This window comes from Notamacropus eugenii, chromosome 3, assembly GCF_028372415.1.
Source record: "Notamacropus eugenii isolate mMacEug1 chromosome 3, mMacEug1.pri_v2, whole genome shotgun sequence".
In the NCBI taxonomy this organism is placed as follows: Eukaryota; Metazoa; Chordata; class Mammalia; order Diprotodontia; family Macropodidae; genus Notamacropus; species Notamacropus eugenii.
This window is the reverse complement of record NC_092874.1, coordinates 43,200,781-43,221,443: the sequence shown is the minus strand read 5'-3', so window position 1 is coordinate 43,221,443 and position 20,663 is coordinate 43,200,781. Positions and strand designations below refer to the sequence as shown.

The 20,663-nt window shown below is 40.2% G+C and overlaps 1 protein-coding gene across 1 annotated transcript in view; it reads right to left on the bottom strand.

Moving 5' to 3' along the window:
• The window catches only part of CDCP1 (CUB domain containing protein 1), an 86,074-nt gene that overhangs the window by 32,969 nt on the left and 32,442 nt on the right, over positions 1–20,663 (bottom strand). Inside the window, exons 2-4 of the mRNA XM_072651397.1 lie at positions 12,601–12,798; positions 9,648–10,004; positions 7,687–8,055 (exon numbers count right to left, since the gene is read on the bottom strand). Coding sequence (XP_072507498.1) covers positions 7,687–8,055; positions 9,648–10,004; positions 12,601–12,798 — 924 coding nt within the window. The remainder of the gene's footprint in view (positions 1–7,686; positions 8,056–9,647; positions 10,005–12,600; positions 12,799–20,663) is intronic.

Here is a 20,663-nt window from a genome sequence, read left to right as displayed (position 1 = left end):
TGAAGGGATTACAAGAAACCATGTAATCCAACCCCCTCATTTTACAGAGGAAACTATCCCAAAGGCACAGCTAGTATTTGTCTGAGACAGGATTAGAGACCACATCTTCCTGACTCCAAGCCCAGCACGGTGACCTGCAGCTACAACATGCTGTCTCTACTATATGTCTCAAGTGATTGTTAAGATCATGGGAAATTTCGATAAGTTTGACCACAGAGATGATTATTCCATAGCCTTCTGATTGTTCATGTTGAGCAAGGCATGAAATAGAAAGATGAAAGCTCACTAAATGTTTCTACAATCCTCACAAAGCATGTCCTGCCCAGGGATTTCCTACGTAAGGTAAGGCCCTCCAGATGCTTGCTTTCGTGGACAAGGTTGTATGGACTACATCAAGCCCTGGATGTGTCAGGCCCTGTCAGGCCTCCTTGATGAGATGCATAGTCACTGAGGAGACTGTCCAAAAAAAACCAAAGGGAAAAAAAACCAGTTAAAAATGCCTTTTGTTGAGACCATGAGATACAGTTGGAAGGCCAGTTTGTTGAATATATCTGAACAAGACAGTACCAATGGGCAAGAGGTTTACCCTTGAACAGAACGATTGAACACAAAGGAGAAACTGTATTGGGATTGTTTTACTAAACCATGAATGCTTCTGGTGTTCCAACATGCTTCCCTATCCCTCCCTTCGATAATAAACTCCCACTGGTACAGTAGAAATAGCACTGAACTTTCCAGCTGAATATAAAGTAATGTGACCCGAGTGTGAATCCTGATTTTACCAGGATTATTCCTATTTGACCTTGGGTGAGTCATTTAGCAATCTCTCAGAGTCTCAGTTTCTTCATCTATAAAAGAAGGGTGCTAGATGAGATGGTCTCTAAAGGCATCTTCTAACTCTGAATCTATGCTCCTAAAAATGTTCTCCCTACTGAAAATCTTTTTTAAAATATAATATTTTATTTCCCCCATTACATGTTAAAACAATTTTAAGATTTTTTTAAAAAGTATTTGAGTTCCAAATTCTATCCCTTCTCCCTGAGGTAGCAAGCAATTCGATATAGGTAATACAAGCACAATTATGTAAAGCATTTCCATATTATTGATTTTGTACAAGAAGACTTGAATAAAAGAGAATGTGAAAATAATAAGCTTTAGTCTGTATTCAGACAATATCAATTCTTGCTCTGAAGGCAGATACCATGTTTCTTCATGAGTCCTTTGGGATTTTCTTGGATCATTGCATTGAGAAGAGCTAAAGACCACTGCTAGATCTGTGAACCCAAATTTTTTTTAAAGGGAAGGGACCTATTTGTACAAAAGTCTTTATAGCAGCTCTTTTGGTAATGACTAAGAACTGGAAATCTAGAAAGTGAATAGAATATTAGAATAGAAGATCTAGAAGTAATTGAACAAGCTGTGATGGAAGATTATTGTGCTGTAAGAAATGACAAGCTGGATGACTTGATAAAAACCTGGAAAGACTGACATGAACTGATGCAAAGTGAAGTGAGGAACCTTGAACTAATAATAATAGCACTTTGCAGTTTGTAAAATCACTTCTCATTTTATCTTCCCAATGACTTTGGGAGATAAGTACAATTAATATCCCCATTTCCCACATAATGAAGATGAAGCTGAAAGAGGTTAAAACTGATTTGCCTACAGCCACCTAGCATGTGGTTGAGGTGGGATTTGGATAGGTCTTTGAAAGGGTCTTTTTGACTTCAGGTCCAGTAACCTATCCACTGCGCCATCTAGCTGCCAATTTCTGAGGAGCTAAAGTTACAGATGACTCAGTAAGCAATGGAGACATATGGTGGGCATGTAAAATATTTCCAAGGATGACCTATATGCAAAAGGCAGAGTAAATGATGCCTTTGAGGAAATATGTGATCAGAAAAGGAGGTGTGACTCGCTGCATGAGGAATAAGAACAAAGATAGATACTTGAGTATCACAATGGTGCCTGAGTCTTTCAGCACCTTGGTTAGATCCTCTGGGGGTGAGGTCATGGGAGAACAAGGAAGGAGCAGAATGGGCTAGGAAGGCATGGATGGGCAGTGATGTGCACTGAGGATGAAGACCTGTGTTAATGGCATTATGGATCAACAGCAGCATTAAAGTAACCCAGTCTTCCTTACATGTTGAAACTCTTTTAGAATGTCCAGATGAACTGGACCTGGTGTGAGGAAGATCTGGGCTCAAAGCTAGCCTCAGACACTTTCCGGTTATGTGACCCTTGTCAAGACACTTAACTTCTCTTAGCCTCAGTGTCCTCATCTATAAAACAGGGTTAATAATACTACACTACGCTAACACTATACTAAGTTATTGCAGGGCTCGAATGAGAAAATCTATGCAAAGCCCTCTGTAAATATAAATAAAGCCTTCAAAGCTATTATTATTAAAAAAAAGATGCATGATGAGATATCAAGTAGACACTCAGTTTTTTTCCTAAAGAATAAGCAAAAGAGGGCTGGGCCTGTTATGTCATCAATATGGAGAATTTCTGATAAGGGAACTCCCTCCATGAATACAAATCAGTAACTCATCTGTAACTTACAGTCTCAGAGAGGTTGTCTGGGAGACTAAGAGATTAAATGATTTGCTCAGGGTCACACAGTTGCTTAATGTCAGAGACAGAGCTTGAGCTCAGGTCTGCCAGTTCCCATATCCAGCTGTCTCTGTCTATGACGGCATGCTGTCTCAATGGAGCATGTTTTAGAGCACTCTTCTTCTAAAGAATAAAATATTAAAGCTTAGAATATAAAAAGCCAAACCTCCTCTGAGCTCTCAGAGTTAATTACATCATATAATAAGGTGAGACCCTCTGAACAGTTTTGAAATTACATTGTACAGGGGGAAGACTAGGTTGTGCAGAGCTGGAATGCTTCTAAGAAGCAATGAGAGCTGCCTAAACCTCAGCACTGACAAGTGACTGTTGTGATTGTCTCAGAGTCCCCAGATGTGAAGCTAGACTAGCTGACGTTTCTTTCATTGGAGCAGAGTGCATGATGGGACATTTAACAACAGCATATCTTGTTTTGAAAGGTGGGGGGACAAACATAAGATGCAGCCCTTAACACTACCCAAGCTCACTTTAGACAGCTTCAGGCACGCCACACTCACACACAGGTTCTCAGCTGACCTGCTCTTTATTTCCAACCATCCCAGGCAGATTATACATTACTCATCCTAAAACACAGAATGGGAATTTCTCAGCAGTGCTCAGGCTCACTTGGTTGAGAGTTATCACATATTTACCAGGAAAACTTGAGGGAATTGAGGGGATTAGGGCAGCGAGTAGTTAATTGTGAGAATTGAGTGAACCACACTGACTCCATTTTGTGACTCAATTCTGGAGCTAGCTCAATTCCCTTTCCATTTAATTGTGTTTTGTGTGAAAACTATTCAATTGTAGGAATTGGGAAAAAAACCTTATTGTATTGTTTGAACCTAGCCTTGTGTGGCTGGGGTGCTAGAACTCCTCTACCTGTTGGTTACCTTAACTGAGGACCCAGGTTATGCTGACTAGAAACCCAGTCCGATTCTAAGATTGATGCAAAGAACATGCTCACAATTGTACATCTCAAGCAATCCACATTCTTATCTGAAAACTGGCCCAGTACCAATCAATCAGTTATTGTTTTCATGTTCCTTTGTTCACAAACATTTGGGGAAGTAGGACGCCTCTTTTTCTGATTTTGGGGAATTGCACCTCTTCATTCTCCCCCTCCCAACTTGGAAAGTCCCTAAAATTTCCTCTAATTAGAAATCAGATTACCTAATGTTGTATCCAGGTTCATTGTTTTGCTTTAATGGGTCTAATTTGATTAGTTGTTTTTAATGTATAAAAATCTGTCTCCCCCTATATTCAGGGTCCAGTGCCAAAGCTGAGTAAGGCAACTGGTCCCAATTTGTTAGGCAATTGGCATGCATTGCTTAAGAAATTGGTATGCTCAGAAGCTTAAAACTTTGTTTCCTCAGTCATTTCATCTTTCACCAGTCACAAACTGGAGATATGTTTTTGTATTATTTTTGAATAAATCTGAGGAGAAAATTACATTTGTCCCTTTGAACAGCCAAACTCAAGGATACAAGTCAGCTCGTGCAGCTGATGGTCAGCTCCTGCAGCTGATGGTCAGCTCCTGTTGCACAGAATGGGTCCACAAACGAGGTCCAACATTCAGACATCAGAGAGGAGGAGCCAATTGAGCCAGCTCCCCTGAATCTGCACTTGCACCATAGAGGGGGCATATTCGGTGGGAAGAGTCAGAACCCCTGGATTTCAGCTGTGTGACCTCAGGCAAGGCTCTTTACTTGTTCTCTCTGGGCCTTCATTTCTTCATCTATAAAATGGGGACACTTACCCTGCCTCATTCACGGGTCCTTGTGAGGAACAAACGAGATAACTTATGGGAAAACACTGTGAGTTCTAAAGAACCATACCAACACAGAGCACTGTATCCCTTTTATTCCTCAGCCTCAGTGATGAGAGAAGGGGAGAAAAATGAAAGATGCGTCTCATCTGAATGGCATTCAAGGCCCTCCACCCTGCTGCCATGCCATCTTTCCAGACTAAACATGTTCGGGGGGGAGGACGGCCTGCTGGCCTTTGCACATTTTGGCATTCCTGAAAGAGACCCTGCACTAATAGAAGACAGTCAGACTGTAATGACTGGGTTCACCTATGCAGTGGTCTCTGTCTCACAGCTAGCAAGCAATTTATCTGGGAGTTGAACTCAGGGGTCCTTGACTCTGAGCCAAGTGCTCTCTCTCTACATTAATATAGCACTTTAAGGTCTACAATGTGCTTGGTATAGATTGTCTCATTTGGGATGCTCCAAATTATTTGCTGCTTCTCAAACATACCCCCTGCACCTTCCCCTCGTGTCTCCCTGTCTTTACCTGTTGAACGCTGATGTGTTTGTTGCTCTGTTAAAGATTACACTCCTGCCAGAAACCTGCCCTGCTCCACTGGGCTGGCAATGACTCCCGCCTCACAACTCCTTTTCTTCCTTATCATATAAATTCTGAGCATTACAACCACCTGTTAAAGTCTCCTCTCCTTACCAGACTGTAAGCTCCTTTAATTTAGAGACTGTGTCTTATCTAAATTCCCAGCACCCAACAGAGGCTTAAGAAATGTTTGCTGATTCACACAGGATTGAATTTTTTCTTTTTGGCTGTTTTTCTAGTCTGGAATGGGAAAAGGGACAGTTCTTGGGATACAGTACAGCCTGGGATAGAAGGATTGAAATGAGAATCTGTGGAAAACAGGGAGATCAGTTTGTCCATCTCTGGAGTTTTTAACCTACAGTCTACGAACTTAAAAAAACATTGGATAGTTGCATTTCATTATACATTTCAATACAGACAGCTAGGTATCACAGTGGATAGAGCACCAGGTCTGGAGTCAGAAAGGCCTGAGTTCAAACGCTGCCTCTGGCACTTACTAGCTGTGTGACCCTGGGCAAGTCATTTCACCCTGTTTGCCTCAGTTGTCTCATCTGTAAAATTAGCTAGAGAAGGGAATGGCAAACCATTCCAGTATCTTTGCCAAGAAAACCCCAAATAGGGTCACCAAGAGTCAGGCATGACTGAAAAAAACTGAACATTACAATATGACTGGTTTCTTTTGTAATCTTGTGTATTTCATACATCTTAAAACCTTTGTCTCTCAGCTTCACCAGACATTGCCAAAGGATCTATGACCCAAAAAAGTTAATAACCCCTGGTCTCTCCCTGAGAGTCAGAGAGAAAAATTTCTCAGAATAAAAACTCTCATACCCCTTGTTGGGGGTAAGGAAGAGGTGAACAAGCGTTTATTAAGCACCTACTATGCGCCAGGCATGGTGCTGAATGCCTTACAAATATTATCTCCTCTGACACTCACCACAGTTCTATATGGCAGGTGCTGTTATCCCCATTTTACAACTGAGAAAACTGAGACAAACTGGTTCATGATTTGCCCAGGGTCATCCAGCCAATCTGAGGCTGGATTTGTGCTCAAGTCTTCCTGAGTCCAGGCTCAAGACTCCATCCACTTTGCTAGAAGCAGAATTCTTTGTTAATTAAATGACCCCTAAAGTTCATTCAACCATTCTTTATTTGGATCAAAGTGAAACCTACATTTGATGTTAGCTATGGCACAGGAAGTTGCACAGCCCAGCAGATTGAGAGGCAGCCTTGGAGCTAAGAAGACCTGAGTTCACATTGGACACACATTGGTTGTGCGATCCTGGGCAAGTAACCTAACCTTTTAGTGCTCCTAGGCTTCTCTCCAAGGCTCTTAAGGAACAGAAGAGGTGCCCACCTACATTAGTGGGGGAAGTTCCTCTAACTGAGAGTTCTTGGTCCAGATCCAGAAAAAGATTAATATCCTATTTAGCATTTGGATCCATTTTAGACATAAAGCATAGGTTTAAAGATTTTGAAGGGTGTAGAGAAACTTGGAAAGCCTTTTCAGGAGAGTTTCAGCATAACTATAATAAACAAATCAAAAATCTACATTCATATCCTCCCTCAAACTTTTGCACATCTGTTTTCAATTTAGCATTCTGCTTACAGAACTGTCAACACAAAATAGAAAAGATCATGTGAAAATCTGTGTGTGACCAATTAAAAGATCCAAGCCAGAAAGAAACATGTCTTCTGCTAACCTATTCCTGGCACCAGTTCAGGTTAAACACCAGAGAAGTCGAGGTTCCATTTCTTAAAATGTCTGCTGAAACATTCACAAGTTCCCTTGTAGCCACGTCAATTTCTTAGAGTTTGAAGAGCCATCAAATTCTTAAGGCCCAAAGTGTTGAATAAATACTTCTTCCTTGGGATCCAAGGATCCACAGAAATTATGTTCCCTGGTTGACACTTGCTGTGCAAATAGCCATGTGGTTTTCACATTCTCTTTGGAAACATGCCACCCCACCATTCCATCTGTATATTTTAAAACTTTCTTTCCTCTAAGGAAATACACCAGAAGTAAAATAAATAGTCTCATCATTTTTCACCGATCCAGCATCCAGGACAAATCATTCTTCACCCTGGGCAAGTGGTTATTTACAAGGCTGCTCAACATAACTGACCCTTCAGACAGTCACTTTCTCAATGTTGTGACTTGCTCCTCGAATTGATTTAGTACCTTACTTCTCACTGTGCACACCCTGGGCATAAAGGGTCAAACCAATTCCCTTCTCAGTGCTGAAGAAACTAAATCTATAAGCGAATTTCCCTGGAATCTTGAAGCAAGGCCCTGGCAGAACTTGCAGATGATTAGAACAGGAAGAGGCCCTAAAAACCATCTTTCTGACCCCCTCATTTCAGAGAGGAGGAAGACAATGATGAATTCAGAACCATTCAAAGCAGTTTCCATTATTACCCAGTCCTAGAGTTCTCCCTCCAATACTAACTGGGTTACCTATGTTTTTGCAGCAAGAGATTGTGCATGTCTCTAAGCAGTCTACTTCCTGAAACCCTTGAAGGGTCCAAAGTCCAAGACTGTTTTGAATGGCCACTGTTGAGAAAGAGGAAACACACCCATGCTTCTGCACCATTTCAGTCTCACTGTATACAAGATAGATCAGGAAAAGAGAGCTCCCAACAGCTCTTCTTATACATCACGCCTCAATGAGCAAGAGATTTGGAGAAGAATGAGAAAAAAATAGGGGAATTGAATTTTACTTACTGCCTTCATTCTGAGGGTGCTGAACCAACACTTGAAAGAGCAGTCGGAGGGCCCCAGGGTTTTGGGAATCCTGATCACAGCCTTGCAAAGACAGGTTGAAATTTCCAGCCATGTTACCTGGCTGCTTATCTCCAAGTTGAAACACCTCTGGATTAGTGAGTGATCCTGGGATATGGTACTCAACCCTTTCCTCCTTCCTCTCACAGTTGGAGAGGGTGTAGTTGAGGAAAGATACACTGGCTCGGAGGTGAGAGGGAATAACAAATTGCCATGACATGAGCTCATCTTCTGGGAACCCCTCAGGGTAGTTAGCAGACATCAGGGTTGCTGAGCCCTCTCTTTCAAACACAGATTCAATGATGCAGAGTCCTATTGGGAAGATGGAGCAAATCAAAATGAATCAGGAGGTCATAAGAACATACCAGCCCCATCCCTATTACTCATGGTCATGGGGATGAAAACCTGGGAATGTGAATCCAATTTGACTATAGTATATTCATGCTGGATGGAGATAGACTCTTATCTATTAGAATAATGGGAATTCAGAGAAAGGAAATATAAAAGACTGGATAGGATAAAAAATAGAGTAAAGAAAGCAAGCTACAACCCAGAATTTCAGAATTGGGAAGGGACCATCAAACCCAAAGGCATCTGACATGCAGTCTGTGGGCTGCATACTGCCCACAATGGTCCTGAGCATGGCCCAAACCAGATTAACATGTAATTGAGAAATATTTAACAAAATTAAAAAATACCATAAAACACAAATAATGTTACATCTGAAAACTAAGTCAATATGCAGCCCCCAGGAATGTTCATGTTCTCAGTAGCAGCCCCTGTTCCTATTTGAATTTGACATCATTGACCCAATCCACCCATACTCAAACAAAAATTGCCTTAGAACATAACTGACAAATAACCATATGCCAAGTGTAAGCAGCAAGTGATCATCTGACCTTTCCTTGAAGAACTCTACTGAAAAGGAACCTCTCTAGGATTTTGGACATTCTGCTTCTGGACAGCATCCACTGTTACGAAGGTTTTCCCTAATACCAAGCCATAATTTGTTGTTGTTCAAGTAATGTCTGACTCTTTGTGACCCCATGTGGGTTTTTCTTGGCAAAGATACTGGAGTAGTTTGTCATTTCCTTCTCCAACAGAGGTTAAGTGACTTGCCCAGGGTCACACAGCTAGTGAGAATCTGAGGCTGGATTTGAAGTCAGGTCTTCCTGACTTCAGGCCCACAGCTCTCTCCCTTGAGTCACCTATTGGCTTCCTTTTAATTTCCATTCCCCAGCTCCTGGTTCTGTCTTCTTGGACCAAGTGGAACAAAACTAAGACCTTTTCTCACATGACAGCCTTTGAAATGCTTGGAAGACAAGAATTATAGTTCCCCTAAACTGTCCCTTTTCTAGGCTGGGCTCATCCTCAGTGATTCACTGATGGGTCTCATCCCATCAAACCTTAGAGATATCTACAAGGTTCATTCACCTTCTCAGCTCTCTAGTTCATAATTGCTTGGTATTTATGAGTTTAGGGGCAGCTAGGTGGCGCCATAGTGCATAGATCACTAGGTCTGGAATCAGGAAGATTCCTCTTCCTGAGTTCGAATCTGACCTCAGACACTTACTAGCTGTGTGACTCTAGGCAAGTCACTTCACCCTCTTTGCTTCACTTTCCTCATCTGTAAAATGAACTGGAGAAAGAAATGGCAAACTACTCCAGTATATTGGCCAAAAAAACTCTAAATGGGGTCACAGAGTGTCAGACATGACTGAAAATATTTGAGGTTGCAGACCCTCATTTCATTAAGACAAATAAACAAATGTATAAAGAAAATAATGGTAACTAACACTTCAGAAAAACGAGCATTGACACAGCATGTTCCTATAATAAGCAATGTCATAATAGCAGACAGTCTCATCATAGGACAACAGTCATTGAATAGCTTGCTTACTTACGTTTTATAGATGACCGGTTTGTAATATTAAAACCGGAAAAGTTTCTACTTTCATTCCATGGCAAGTATAAGGTCAACTTGACTCCTCCTTGCATCTTAATTCGTGAGACTGTGCCATTGCTACAGAAGGTTCCAATGTTGACAGCTGTCTTCTCAACAGAGCCACTGATGCTATAGGTAACCAAGTCTGGGCAGGTGTCTCCTGGACCAATCTGTCTCAGCCGAGGGCTGGAGAACTGCAGCTCAAGGCCAACTCTTGGACTAGCTCTCACATTCCAGGTGAACGTCCTGTTTAGGGCAGGTAATTTCGAAGGCTGGAGCTGTACTTCTCCAAAAGGACATGGACCTGACATGCAGTCTAAAAATAGAAGGTAAACATATCTGATTGATATGACAACAATGACTTCAGCCCTACTTCTCTTCTTTCTGCTTATCTCTTTCTCCCCTCCTACTCCTAATACAGAGTTTCCCATATGAAATTACTGGAGCTTGGTTAATATGCCTTCATCTTCCATGAGGCAGACATATTTTTGGAACATCATGGTATCCTAGATTTAGAGCTGGAAGGGTCTTAGAGGTCACTTAGTCCAACTTCTTTATTTCACAGACGAGGAACTGAGGCCTAGAGAGATTACTGCCTGAGATCACTTTAACCACATCCATATAGGGGCCAATAATACGGATCAGTTACTATAGGTAATAATGGCAGAACTGGTCCTCTGACTTCAAATCCAACATTCTTTCCATTGCACCATGCTTGCCTCCCTATGCTAGTCACTCCATGCTGAGAGTTAAATTTTGTAACTTTTAGAAGACAGCGCCAAGCCTGTTTGGATGAAAAGAAGAACCAGCTGTTTCAATGCTTTGCATGCTTAGTTCTGCTATTTTATTACCATTGGAGGGAGATGTTATAAAAGTTAACAATTAATGACATGCTTTATTGTGCTTTCTACCTTGAGCCTTTTTAAATAAGGATCAAAGTGTTAGACAGGAGAGAGGGACTAAATGAAGAAAAGAGAAAAATCCATCATTACTTCAAGCAACGTTAAAGACTTCTGATGCAGCAAAAATGGGAAACAAGAATACGTATATGATTCTATGTCATATTCAGCAATTCCTCATCAGTCCTAGGCCAATGTGTCACAAACTTCAAAGTTGCTTACTATCCAACAAATAGGCTTATAGGTGGTTAATGTTATGTTATTGTTCAAAGATGGTATCAATAACTCAATCGACAGCAGTTTATTAAGTGCTTGCTATGTGCTAGTCACTGTGCTAAGCACGGAGACACAAAGGAAGGCAAAAAATAGTCCCTGACCTCAAGAAGTACGTTCCAATGGGAGAGATAACATATATGTAACAACGTACATAAAGATATATACAGTTTGTGGAGAAATACCCTCAGAGGTTCTCGTGATCAATGAGCTCAGGAAAACTCAGCTATTTCTTTCAAACCACCTCTTTTTTTTTGCATGACACCCTTAAGTCACTTCAGGAACCCTAAATAGAGTTGGTCCAGTCAGTTCAGCTACAAAAAGAAGCCTCCCCAGACTCTTGCCACCATGATGGGGGAACAATTAATACTTCCAAATGTGTGACAGCTGGCTATATTCTGAGTCTGATCTGATGATTTTAACATTTAGCTCAACAGACTAATAGGTATTTTTTAGTAAGGCATTGTGCTAAGTATCTGGGATACAAAGATGTCTGACCCAATCATTATGGAACTATATACAACATAAATAGGAAATAATTAAGAGAGGAAGGGCACTAGAATTAAGAGGAATGGTTTCCTACAGTAGATGAGATTTTAGTGAGAACTTAAAGTCAGGGAAGGCAGTATGCAGCGAAAAGAAAGAGAGCATTCCAGACATGGGGGACAGCCAGAGACAATTCCTGGAGCTAAGAGAAGGGAGTGTTTTGTTCAAGGAGGCCAGTGTCACTGGATTGAAGAATATGGGGTGGGGAGTAAAGTAGAAGAAGACTGGAAAGGTAGGAGGGGGTTAGGTTACAAAGGGCTTTGAACACCAAACAGAGGATTTTGTATTTGATCCTGGTGGTAATTGAGAGTGAGTGGAATTTATTGAGTAGAAGAGTGATGTACTCAGACTTGTGTTTTAGGAAAATCACTTTGGTGGCCAAATGGGAGATGGATTCGAGTGGGGAAGAGATTTGAGGTAGGCAGACCCCCCCAGCAGCTATTGTGGTAGTCTAGTCTAGGTGTGAGGTGATGAGGGTCAATTCCAGAATGGGCACAGTGTCAGAGAAGAGAAGGGGACATTCCAGAGATGCTTCAAAAGGGAGATCAACAGGCCTTGACAATAGCTTGAATGTAGCAGGTGAGAAGGAGAGAAGAATCCAGGGGTATCCCTAGGCTGTAAGCCTGGGGGACTGGGAGGCTGGTGTTGTCCTTGACAGTAATTGGGAAGTTAGGAGGGAGGAGGGGTTTTAAATGTCTGCTGAATCAATAAAATTTTTCTATAATTCTCCTGACTCTTTTCTCCTGCCTACCTTGAATTCCTCACATAAACTATACATGTAGCATGGTCCTGTCACATGATTCAGATGATGTGTCACCAAGACCATTATTGACTATCCTCAACAAGGTCCATGGGAATTCCTCTTGATCTAAGGTTTAGAGCAGTGTTTCTCAACCTATTTTTGCATTCAGAACCTTTGTAGAAGCCTGGTGAAGAGTATGGACCCCGTCTATGGTTACTTTTTAAAGGCATAAAGTAAAATCCACAGGATTATAAAGAAACCAAAAGTTAATAAAGATAAAGCTATAATTTTTTTCTCTACTAAATTGAGAGACCCCTGAAATCTACGCATGGACTTCAGTCTGTGGACACTAAGTTATTAACAGCTCTGATTTAGGACCACAATATGAAAGAGGGAGTCAGCAGAGAGAAGCACATACTTTAAAATACATTTATAAATAGTTTTTTTTTTACCAATATTCTTCTGGACTTCCAAGATATAATGCTTTGCTGGATCAGGGCAGTCAAAGCTAAAGGTGACTCTTTCACCAGGTTTGATCAATGAGGAGTGTCCTTTCTGGAAAATAATGTTGCAGAGACGTGGCAGAGTTGTGGTCCCACGCTTTATAAAGACTGTGATGTTATCCCCATGTGGGAGAAAAATTTCATATTCTGAAAAATAAGGAGAGGAAAAAAAATCTTAATGAATTAAGTAATTTAATAGCTGATCACCAGCTATGTTTCATCTTATGTTGCATAGGAAGGCTCCAACCTTTTGCCACATGAGTTCCTTTTCTCCTGATCCTAGGCAAGGGATCAGCCAAATGACCAGTACTGACCACACAAATGAGGAAGAACCTTCAGTCAGTCATTAGACTACTTTGCTGCTTAGGAACTGTCTTCTTTCAGCTTAAAGAAAACAAACTTCAAACACTAAGATGTGCTCCCAAATAAAACCAATGAAAACTGGATGTTTTGGGTGATATTACTCCATCAGTCACCCAATTTTTGGACAGTTAAACTATTGATGAGGAAACAGTCTCTCTGCCATCACAATTCCAGAGAGTAAAAAGGAATTTTCACTTCCAGGGACAATATTTGCCTAAAATACCACCCTACAACATACCCTTATTACTGGTTTTAAATATATAGCTCTCAACTCTTTCAGAATCAAGCTGGTAGCATCACTGATGTTCATATTCCTGAACCAAACTATTTTAACGATATGGTTAAATGCAATGCAATGTGGGAGAGTGGAAAGAACCCAGAGACCTGAGTTCATATCCTGCTTCTGATGATTACTGAGTGTGGGAACCTCAGTTTCATCATGTGTAGAACAGGGATAATAATACTTGGACTACTAACTCACAGGGTTGCCATGAACAGACTGTTTTATAAACTTTAAAACATTATATAAAATTTTTATTTATTGTAATTAAATTAACCTTGAGAAGCATTATGGAGAGAGAACTGGTATTAGAAAGTCACAAAAGACCTGGGATCTTGCCACTGACTCCAGGTGAATGATTTAATCTCTTCCTGTCCAAGGCTATTCTCTAAGCTATAGCTGAAACAACAGGTGCTACCCTGTGCTGGTGGAGCAAATTTCTTCATTGGGACTTCCCTCCACCAACAAAATCATAAGCCAACCCTGCTCCCCCCCCAAAACCAAACAAAACCCTCAAACTAACCTTAGTTGCTGACTCTCTTTCATGGGTGTACATAGGTATGTGTGCATGACAATTCTTATATTTACACATCATCTTACAATGTTTTTACATTTATGGTTTTATTAGATCCTTGCAAACACCTTGTGAAGTAGATGTTAGGTGGTGTGTATGTGCATGTGTTTGTATGTGAGATTACAGACAGATATTTTTATTATGGAATTTGTTTTGGTCTGTACCTGTGATTTACTTGGTGTAGGAAGGAAGGAAAAAAGAAGAAAGGAATGAAGGATGGAAGGAAGGAAAGAAGAAAGGAAGGGAGGAAAGAAGGAAAAGAGGCAGGAAAGGAGAAGGAAAGGAAGGAAAGGAGGAAGGAAGGAAAGAAAACATTTATTAAGCCCCTAGCACGTGCCAGTCAGTGTGGGACGGGTTCTACAAATATTATCTCATTTGATCCTCATGACAACCCTGGGAGGTGGGTGCTGTTATTATCCCCATTTTATAGTGGAGGAAACTGAGGCAGGCAGAGGTGAAGTGACTCACTAATTATCACAGCTAGTAAGTGTCTGAGGCAGGATTCAAACTCAAATCTTCCTGTCTCCAGGTCCAACATCTTATCTGCTGTGTCATCTGATTGCCTCCTGTTCTCATGTTATCAAGTTCCCTGGGGCATTAGGCTCACCCATGGCCACACAATAAGTATGGGTCTTCTTAACTCCAAGGCCACACTACAAGCTGCCTCTTGATAGACAGACATCTATGAGAAGGTATTCAGACATTCTGCCCAATAGCCAAGAGCAGAGCCATTCAAACCCAGAATCACAGAAAAGGAAAGCTGGAAAAGAGGTCATTCCATTTCTGGACAACTCTAATAATGGGAAGCTTTTCTTGCTGTCAAACCTAAACCTGCCTCTTTGTCAGCACTGGGCCACTTCTGGCCACTATTGTGACCAGACTCCTGAACCTGTAACATTGGTAAAATGGGGGTGATCACACCTGCAGTGTGCCTCGCTACCTCACTAGTTGTTAAGAGGCTGAAACAGAATGACCCATACAAACCTTCTGGTGTGGAATTTGCTATTACTATTATTACGAGCTATTATTAACACGCTTTAAAACACACTTTTTTTGCTTATAGCAAAACAAACAGCAATGCTTCTGATTAGTTCCGAGTCACAAACATCAGGAAAAACAAAATTCAGCCAGTTATACAGTGGTGAGGAACAACTGAAGGCTCATTTTCCAGTGTCTGAAAGCTGCCCATCCATTCAATTATTAGTCAAAGTAATAAGCAGCAGGAAACAGAAAGGCTAGGACCCCTGACAAAAGAAAGCCAAGATGGTTCACTTAGATTCTTAAAAGTTGGTATCCTTTCTTTTAACACCACCAGTTTTCAAATATATTCCCTCCCAACTTCCTCTACCCAGAAAGCAACCATTATAACCAAGAATAGTAACAGAGGGGATAAAATGGTTTAGGAAAACGAACCCCCACCTCATCTAGTCTTGGTTATGTATGCAGTGCTCCACACTCATAGTCTTCCACCTCTGGAAAGGAGAGAAAGGGAGTGCATTTTCTTATCTCTTCTTTTTTGTATCTTTTTTGAAATTCAAACTTAAATATCAAATGAAATGAGCATTTCCATGTATAAAAAAAGGGGAACAAAAGAACAAAAAAGACTGAGAATCTATAGTTTGCTTTTCCTTTTAAATATGTAATATATCCAAGGGCTCGTTACCATTCTAATCAAAGCAGTTGACAAATGGAGAGAGCTGTTTATGTTAATTGTCTAACTCCTTCAAGACAACATTAAAATGTAAAGCTGATTCAACCATCCGGAAAAGCTAATTGTTAAGAGGAAAATGGAGAAAGAACATGAATGTCTTACCCAACATGGCCCTATGCCTGAGTTAATAATAAATGGTAATAATAACTAGCATTTATGTAGTATCTTAATGTTTATGAAGTGCTGTGCATATGTTATCTCATTTTATCCTTTACCTGGGAGGTAGGTGCTATTTTTATCCCCTTTTTTGCAGTTGAGGAAACTGAGGCAGACAGGGTAAATGACTTACTCAGGATCACACAACTAGTGAGTCCTAAGGGAGAATGGGCACTCAGATTTTCCTAACTATAGTCCTAGCACTCTGTGCATTTTGCCACCTAGCTGCCTCACAAAGGAGGTGAGCCAAAGAAAACATTGCTTGCTTTAACAACCACATAAATGCCAGCCTTTACAATGTTATATTTATGACTGCAAATAGCTGTGTACCAGAGTGGACAGAACAGAAGAAGAAGGCAGTAGAGAAAAAAAGCTCAAGGAAGATACCACATTGGTCTCCATTAAGAGATCACAAAAGGAATGAAAACCCTCCATCTAATCACTGTTGGTAACTGAAAGGAATGGCCACAAATGTATGGAATCTTAATCACTACTAACTAGGACATGTCCAAGGGCACATCTTAAGCAGCAAGGCTGAGTCAAGTGGGAGTGGGAGCCAGCCTGGGACCATGCTGACACATCAGGGACAGGAAGTGGTGAGGGAAAAGTCTACACATAGCTGTGTAAAAGGCCAGATTTGGGGGATAGAGAGGTTGGAGATATGGCAGTCAGCTCCCTGATCTACTCCTGTATTTGCCTCTTGGTTGAGCCTGAACCTCTTTGTCCTAACAACTAACTGGCTGATGGTAAGTTCTGAAAAGCAATATCAATATCAGCTTGGTTTTGCTTTTGGGCATATGCTTGTTTGGATCCTGATGGCAACCCTGCCCTCTTCCCCCAGTGCAGACTGCTGCCTTCACCATTGGCAGATCTAGCCTGTGCAGCATGACCCAAAAGCCTGGGATAGGCCTTGCTCTCTCTAACATCAGTATCACAGAAAGGAAGAAGAGAGGCTTCCTCTTATCTCTACATAGCTACACTTCAGAAAAGCCTTGAAACATGCCTGAATGGCCACTGCCCACCATCCAAAATTGATGAAGGAGGCCATTTTACCACTTACTTTTCTGCCACCGAACATCCTGTAGCCCTGGCGTAGCAGACACAGGTGACAGTTTGCATACTGGTGAACAGAGCTTTATCATGTGTAGAGGAGAACAAAGACTTTCCTCTTCACCCTCAATGAAGGCAGTAGCAACTTTGTGTTCCAGTACTTGGAGATAATAAACCAAAATTCTTCTCCCTGTGCCTTCCACCCGCACTGGTCCTAATAATTGCTCTTTGGAGCAATAGGGTCAGTTTATTCCCTATTCCATAAGTTGCTGTCATTCAGTTGTTTCAGTCATGTCTGACTCTATGACCCCATGTGGGGTTTCCTTGGCAGAGATACTAGAGTGCTTTGCCACTTCCTTCTCCAGCTCATTTTATAGATGAGGAAACTAAGGCAAACAAGGTGAAGTGACTAACCCAGGATCACAATGCTAGGAAGGATCTGAGGCAGGATCTGAACTCAGGTCTTCCTGACTTCAGGCCCCAGACTTTGTGACATGATGCCACCTCGCTGCCCCAAAGTGCTAAATAAACGCTAGTTTTTAGTAAATGCATGTTGATTTGACTTTGCTCATGGACCTCTTTGGTAGTCTGATGAAACAAACCTATGGATTTTTCAGAATAATGCTTTTAAAATAAAAATAAAATTCATAAAGATTACACATAAGATTATTAAGAAAACTCAAGCTTAGTGAAAATAAAGATATGATGTTTTCCCCTTTCTGAGTTCCCAGAATGCCTACAACCTATCCATGGGCTCCTTAGAGGTCCATGAGTCTGAGGTTAATTATTCCTGACTTAGATGGCCTCTAGGAAGGCCCCTTTTAAGCTGTGATTAACTCCTGAGCCGCTGAAAGGGGAGCTGGGTCTTCATTGCTACAAAGAAGTCTAAATATTGAGAAATTCTCTGGTCTTTCAATTAACCTTTCTGGGAATAGCCTCTCCTAGCTAGGCAGGGTGAGCCTGATCACTGAACAATATTTACACTTTTCCCAGAAAGCCACTCACAGGCAGTCTTGCCTTCAAGTCTGGCATTTTTGTTTGTTTGTTTGCTTTTTAAACCAAGTTGACTCTCCCATTGTGGAGTCTGAATTGTGTTAGCTAGATCCATAAAAATCTGTTCTGCTGTTGAAGAGGACCTTTGGCGACAGGAGAACCTACAGCCTCTCTCAGAAAGCCATTCCAGGATTTTATGACATCCAGAGCTGGCCAGCTGATAGCCTACTGAAACTTAATGAACAGTAATAAAATTCTGTTTTTTCTTGTTTGGCCTAATGGAAACATAGAAACAGCTGGTCATGATGAACAACATTCTCACTTCTCATACATCCAAAGATGCTCATTAAGCACCTAGCTTTCCTAGCTTTTCTTGTCAGGGCCATCGATCATTCTGCTGAATTAGGGCATGACATTGGGGAAACACAAAAAATAAGAGAGCAAAGAGAAATGTTTTATTCCATTAATTTGGGGCATAGGCAATGTGGTGATCTCTGACTTCTGGTGGCTCACTAAATGGATGGTGAACTTAGTGAGGAAGGACACCCATACCTAAGCAGTAGAATCAGAGACAGGTTAAAATTCCTGTACTGAAGGAAGGTTTTATTCCAAAGCTTCATCAGATCACAGAGGGGACTCTGGGTTCTGGAAGACCATGTCAGTTGAGTGCAAGTTCTGCTAAATTTGACCATGCTAGGAGGTTTGCAGTTTGGATACTATGAATAAAATCTAAAGAGTTCTGGAGGCTTAATAAAATGATTTTAAAAGAAAAAAAATAAAATAGAGGAATTGTTTATAAACTCAGCATGCTTCCTTTTAGGTTGTCTAGGGATGACCTCATTAAAAATTTTTTTAAAAAAATTTCTTGTTTTTATATCACTTACATTCTCCACTCTATACCCCTTAAGTAATCCTTTATGATAATGAATAAAAGAAGTTCAGCATAATTAATCAACATATTGAAGCAAACTGATGTCACAAGCAGTATTCCACACCCATGACATGCCGCCTCTGCAAAGAAGCAGAGATGACTTACCAGTAAATAACCATAAAAAAAGATTCTCCATTTGTTTATTTTTAACACTGCGAATGTACTGATCCATAAATTAAGCTTACAGTCGATATAGCCATGGTGGTTCTGATCTAGGAAGCCTTTGCTACTTCAGTCTGAAAGACAGCAAAAGGCTCCTGGTAGTTTTTGGAAGAACTAATGCCACTTACCACCTTTCTGAAGGTCTGACCACAGCCTCTAAACTACATTAGTGACTCTTAACCTTTATGTGTGTCCTTGGGGAGTGTCTGGTGAAGTCTATGCACCCCTTCTCTGAATAATGCTTTTAAATGCATCAAATAAAACACAGAGGATTACAAAGGAAATTGATTATGTTGAAATGTAATTATCCAATTTTTAAAAATTTTATTTTATGGAATAAAACAAGCATTTTCATAACATCATACAATAAAAATGATGATTGCACAAAACTGTAAATCTACTATGTACAACTAGGTATTCCTTTCAAATATACAACAAAATTATCACATTAATTTCTTTTGTTCCTTCTCTCTGCCCGCCCCTGCCCTAGAGATGGCTACCATTAGACACAAATAGGTATAAGTATGTGTGTGTGTGTATGTGTGTGTGTGTATGTCTATGTCTATATCAAATTGTTCTTTACATACTTCTATTTCTTTTTTTATAAATTTTATTTTAAACTTAAATACAAAATGAGAAAAGAAAAAAAATACTGTCATGTACACAGTAGACCATAAGAGAGGATTCCATACAAAACAGTAAATTTCCAATTCAAGAAAACCTATATAATAAATACCACATATTATTTTCAAAGCTGTCCAGCTTTCCTTTCCTTGTTGGTTTTCTTTTGTACTCTGCACTTTTTCCTTTATGTTTTCCCCTTCCCCAACCAACCTCAAGAAGGATACAATTAAGCATGTACATACATACATATATATATATATACATATATATATACATATACACAGATATCTATAAACATGCGCATATATACACACATATATGCTCATACACATATACGTAAGACTGCATTATGCTTATTTCCTCCTATCTGAAGGCGGATAGCATTTTCCCTCATAAGTCCAGTTCTTTCCATATTTTTCTGAATCAACCAGCTCATCATTTCCTACCACAGCAATATTCCAACCCAGTCACATCCTATCTGAGAGATTGCCTATGAAAATTTTCCCCTAATTTTCTGCATTCCTTCTGTTCCTGGCTATATATGTGTGTGTATGTGTGTGTATGTGTGTGTATGTGTGTGTGTGTGTATTTATACAAGAAATTTTAATTTGAAATAATCGAAATTATCCTTTTTATACTTCAACAGTGCTCTCACCTTATATGTTTAAGGCCTGATACTGACTGCTGAATCTACTTCCTTTATATTTTTTTCTCTGTTTTTGTAAGTTCCTGACATTTTGTTCTTTCAGATGAACTTTGTTATTATTTTTTCTAACTCAGTAAAATAATTTTTTAGTAATTTAATTGGGATGGCATTGAATAAATAGTTAGATAAAATTGTCATTTAAAAAAATTACATTGGCTTTACCTACCCACAAACAATAAATATCTCTTCAGTTATTTAGATCTGAGTTTATCTGTGTTTTATATTTGCTGATATAGTTCCTGTGTTTGTTTTAGCTGGTATCCACTCAGTTGGTGTATACTGTCTAGGTATTTTAGTGGTCTAAAACAATATTGAATAATATTGTTGACACATAATGTAGTTTCTCTATTTTTCACTTTTTTTAAAAAATAAATTTTATTGAAATCTTTCTCTCCATCACCAGAATTACCCCACACTCCTCCTTCATCCTGTCCCAGACAGCCATCTCAGATTACCAATGAT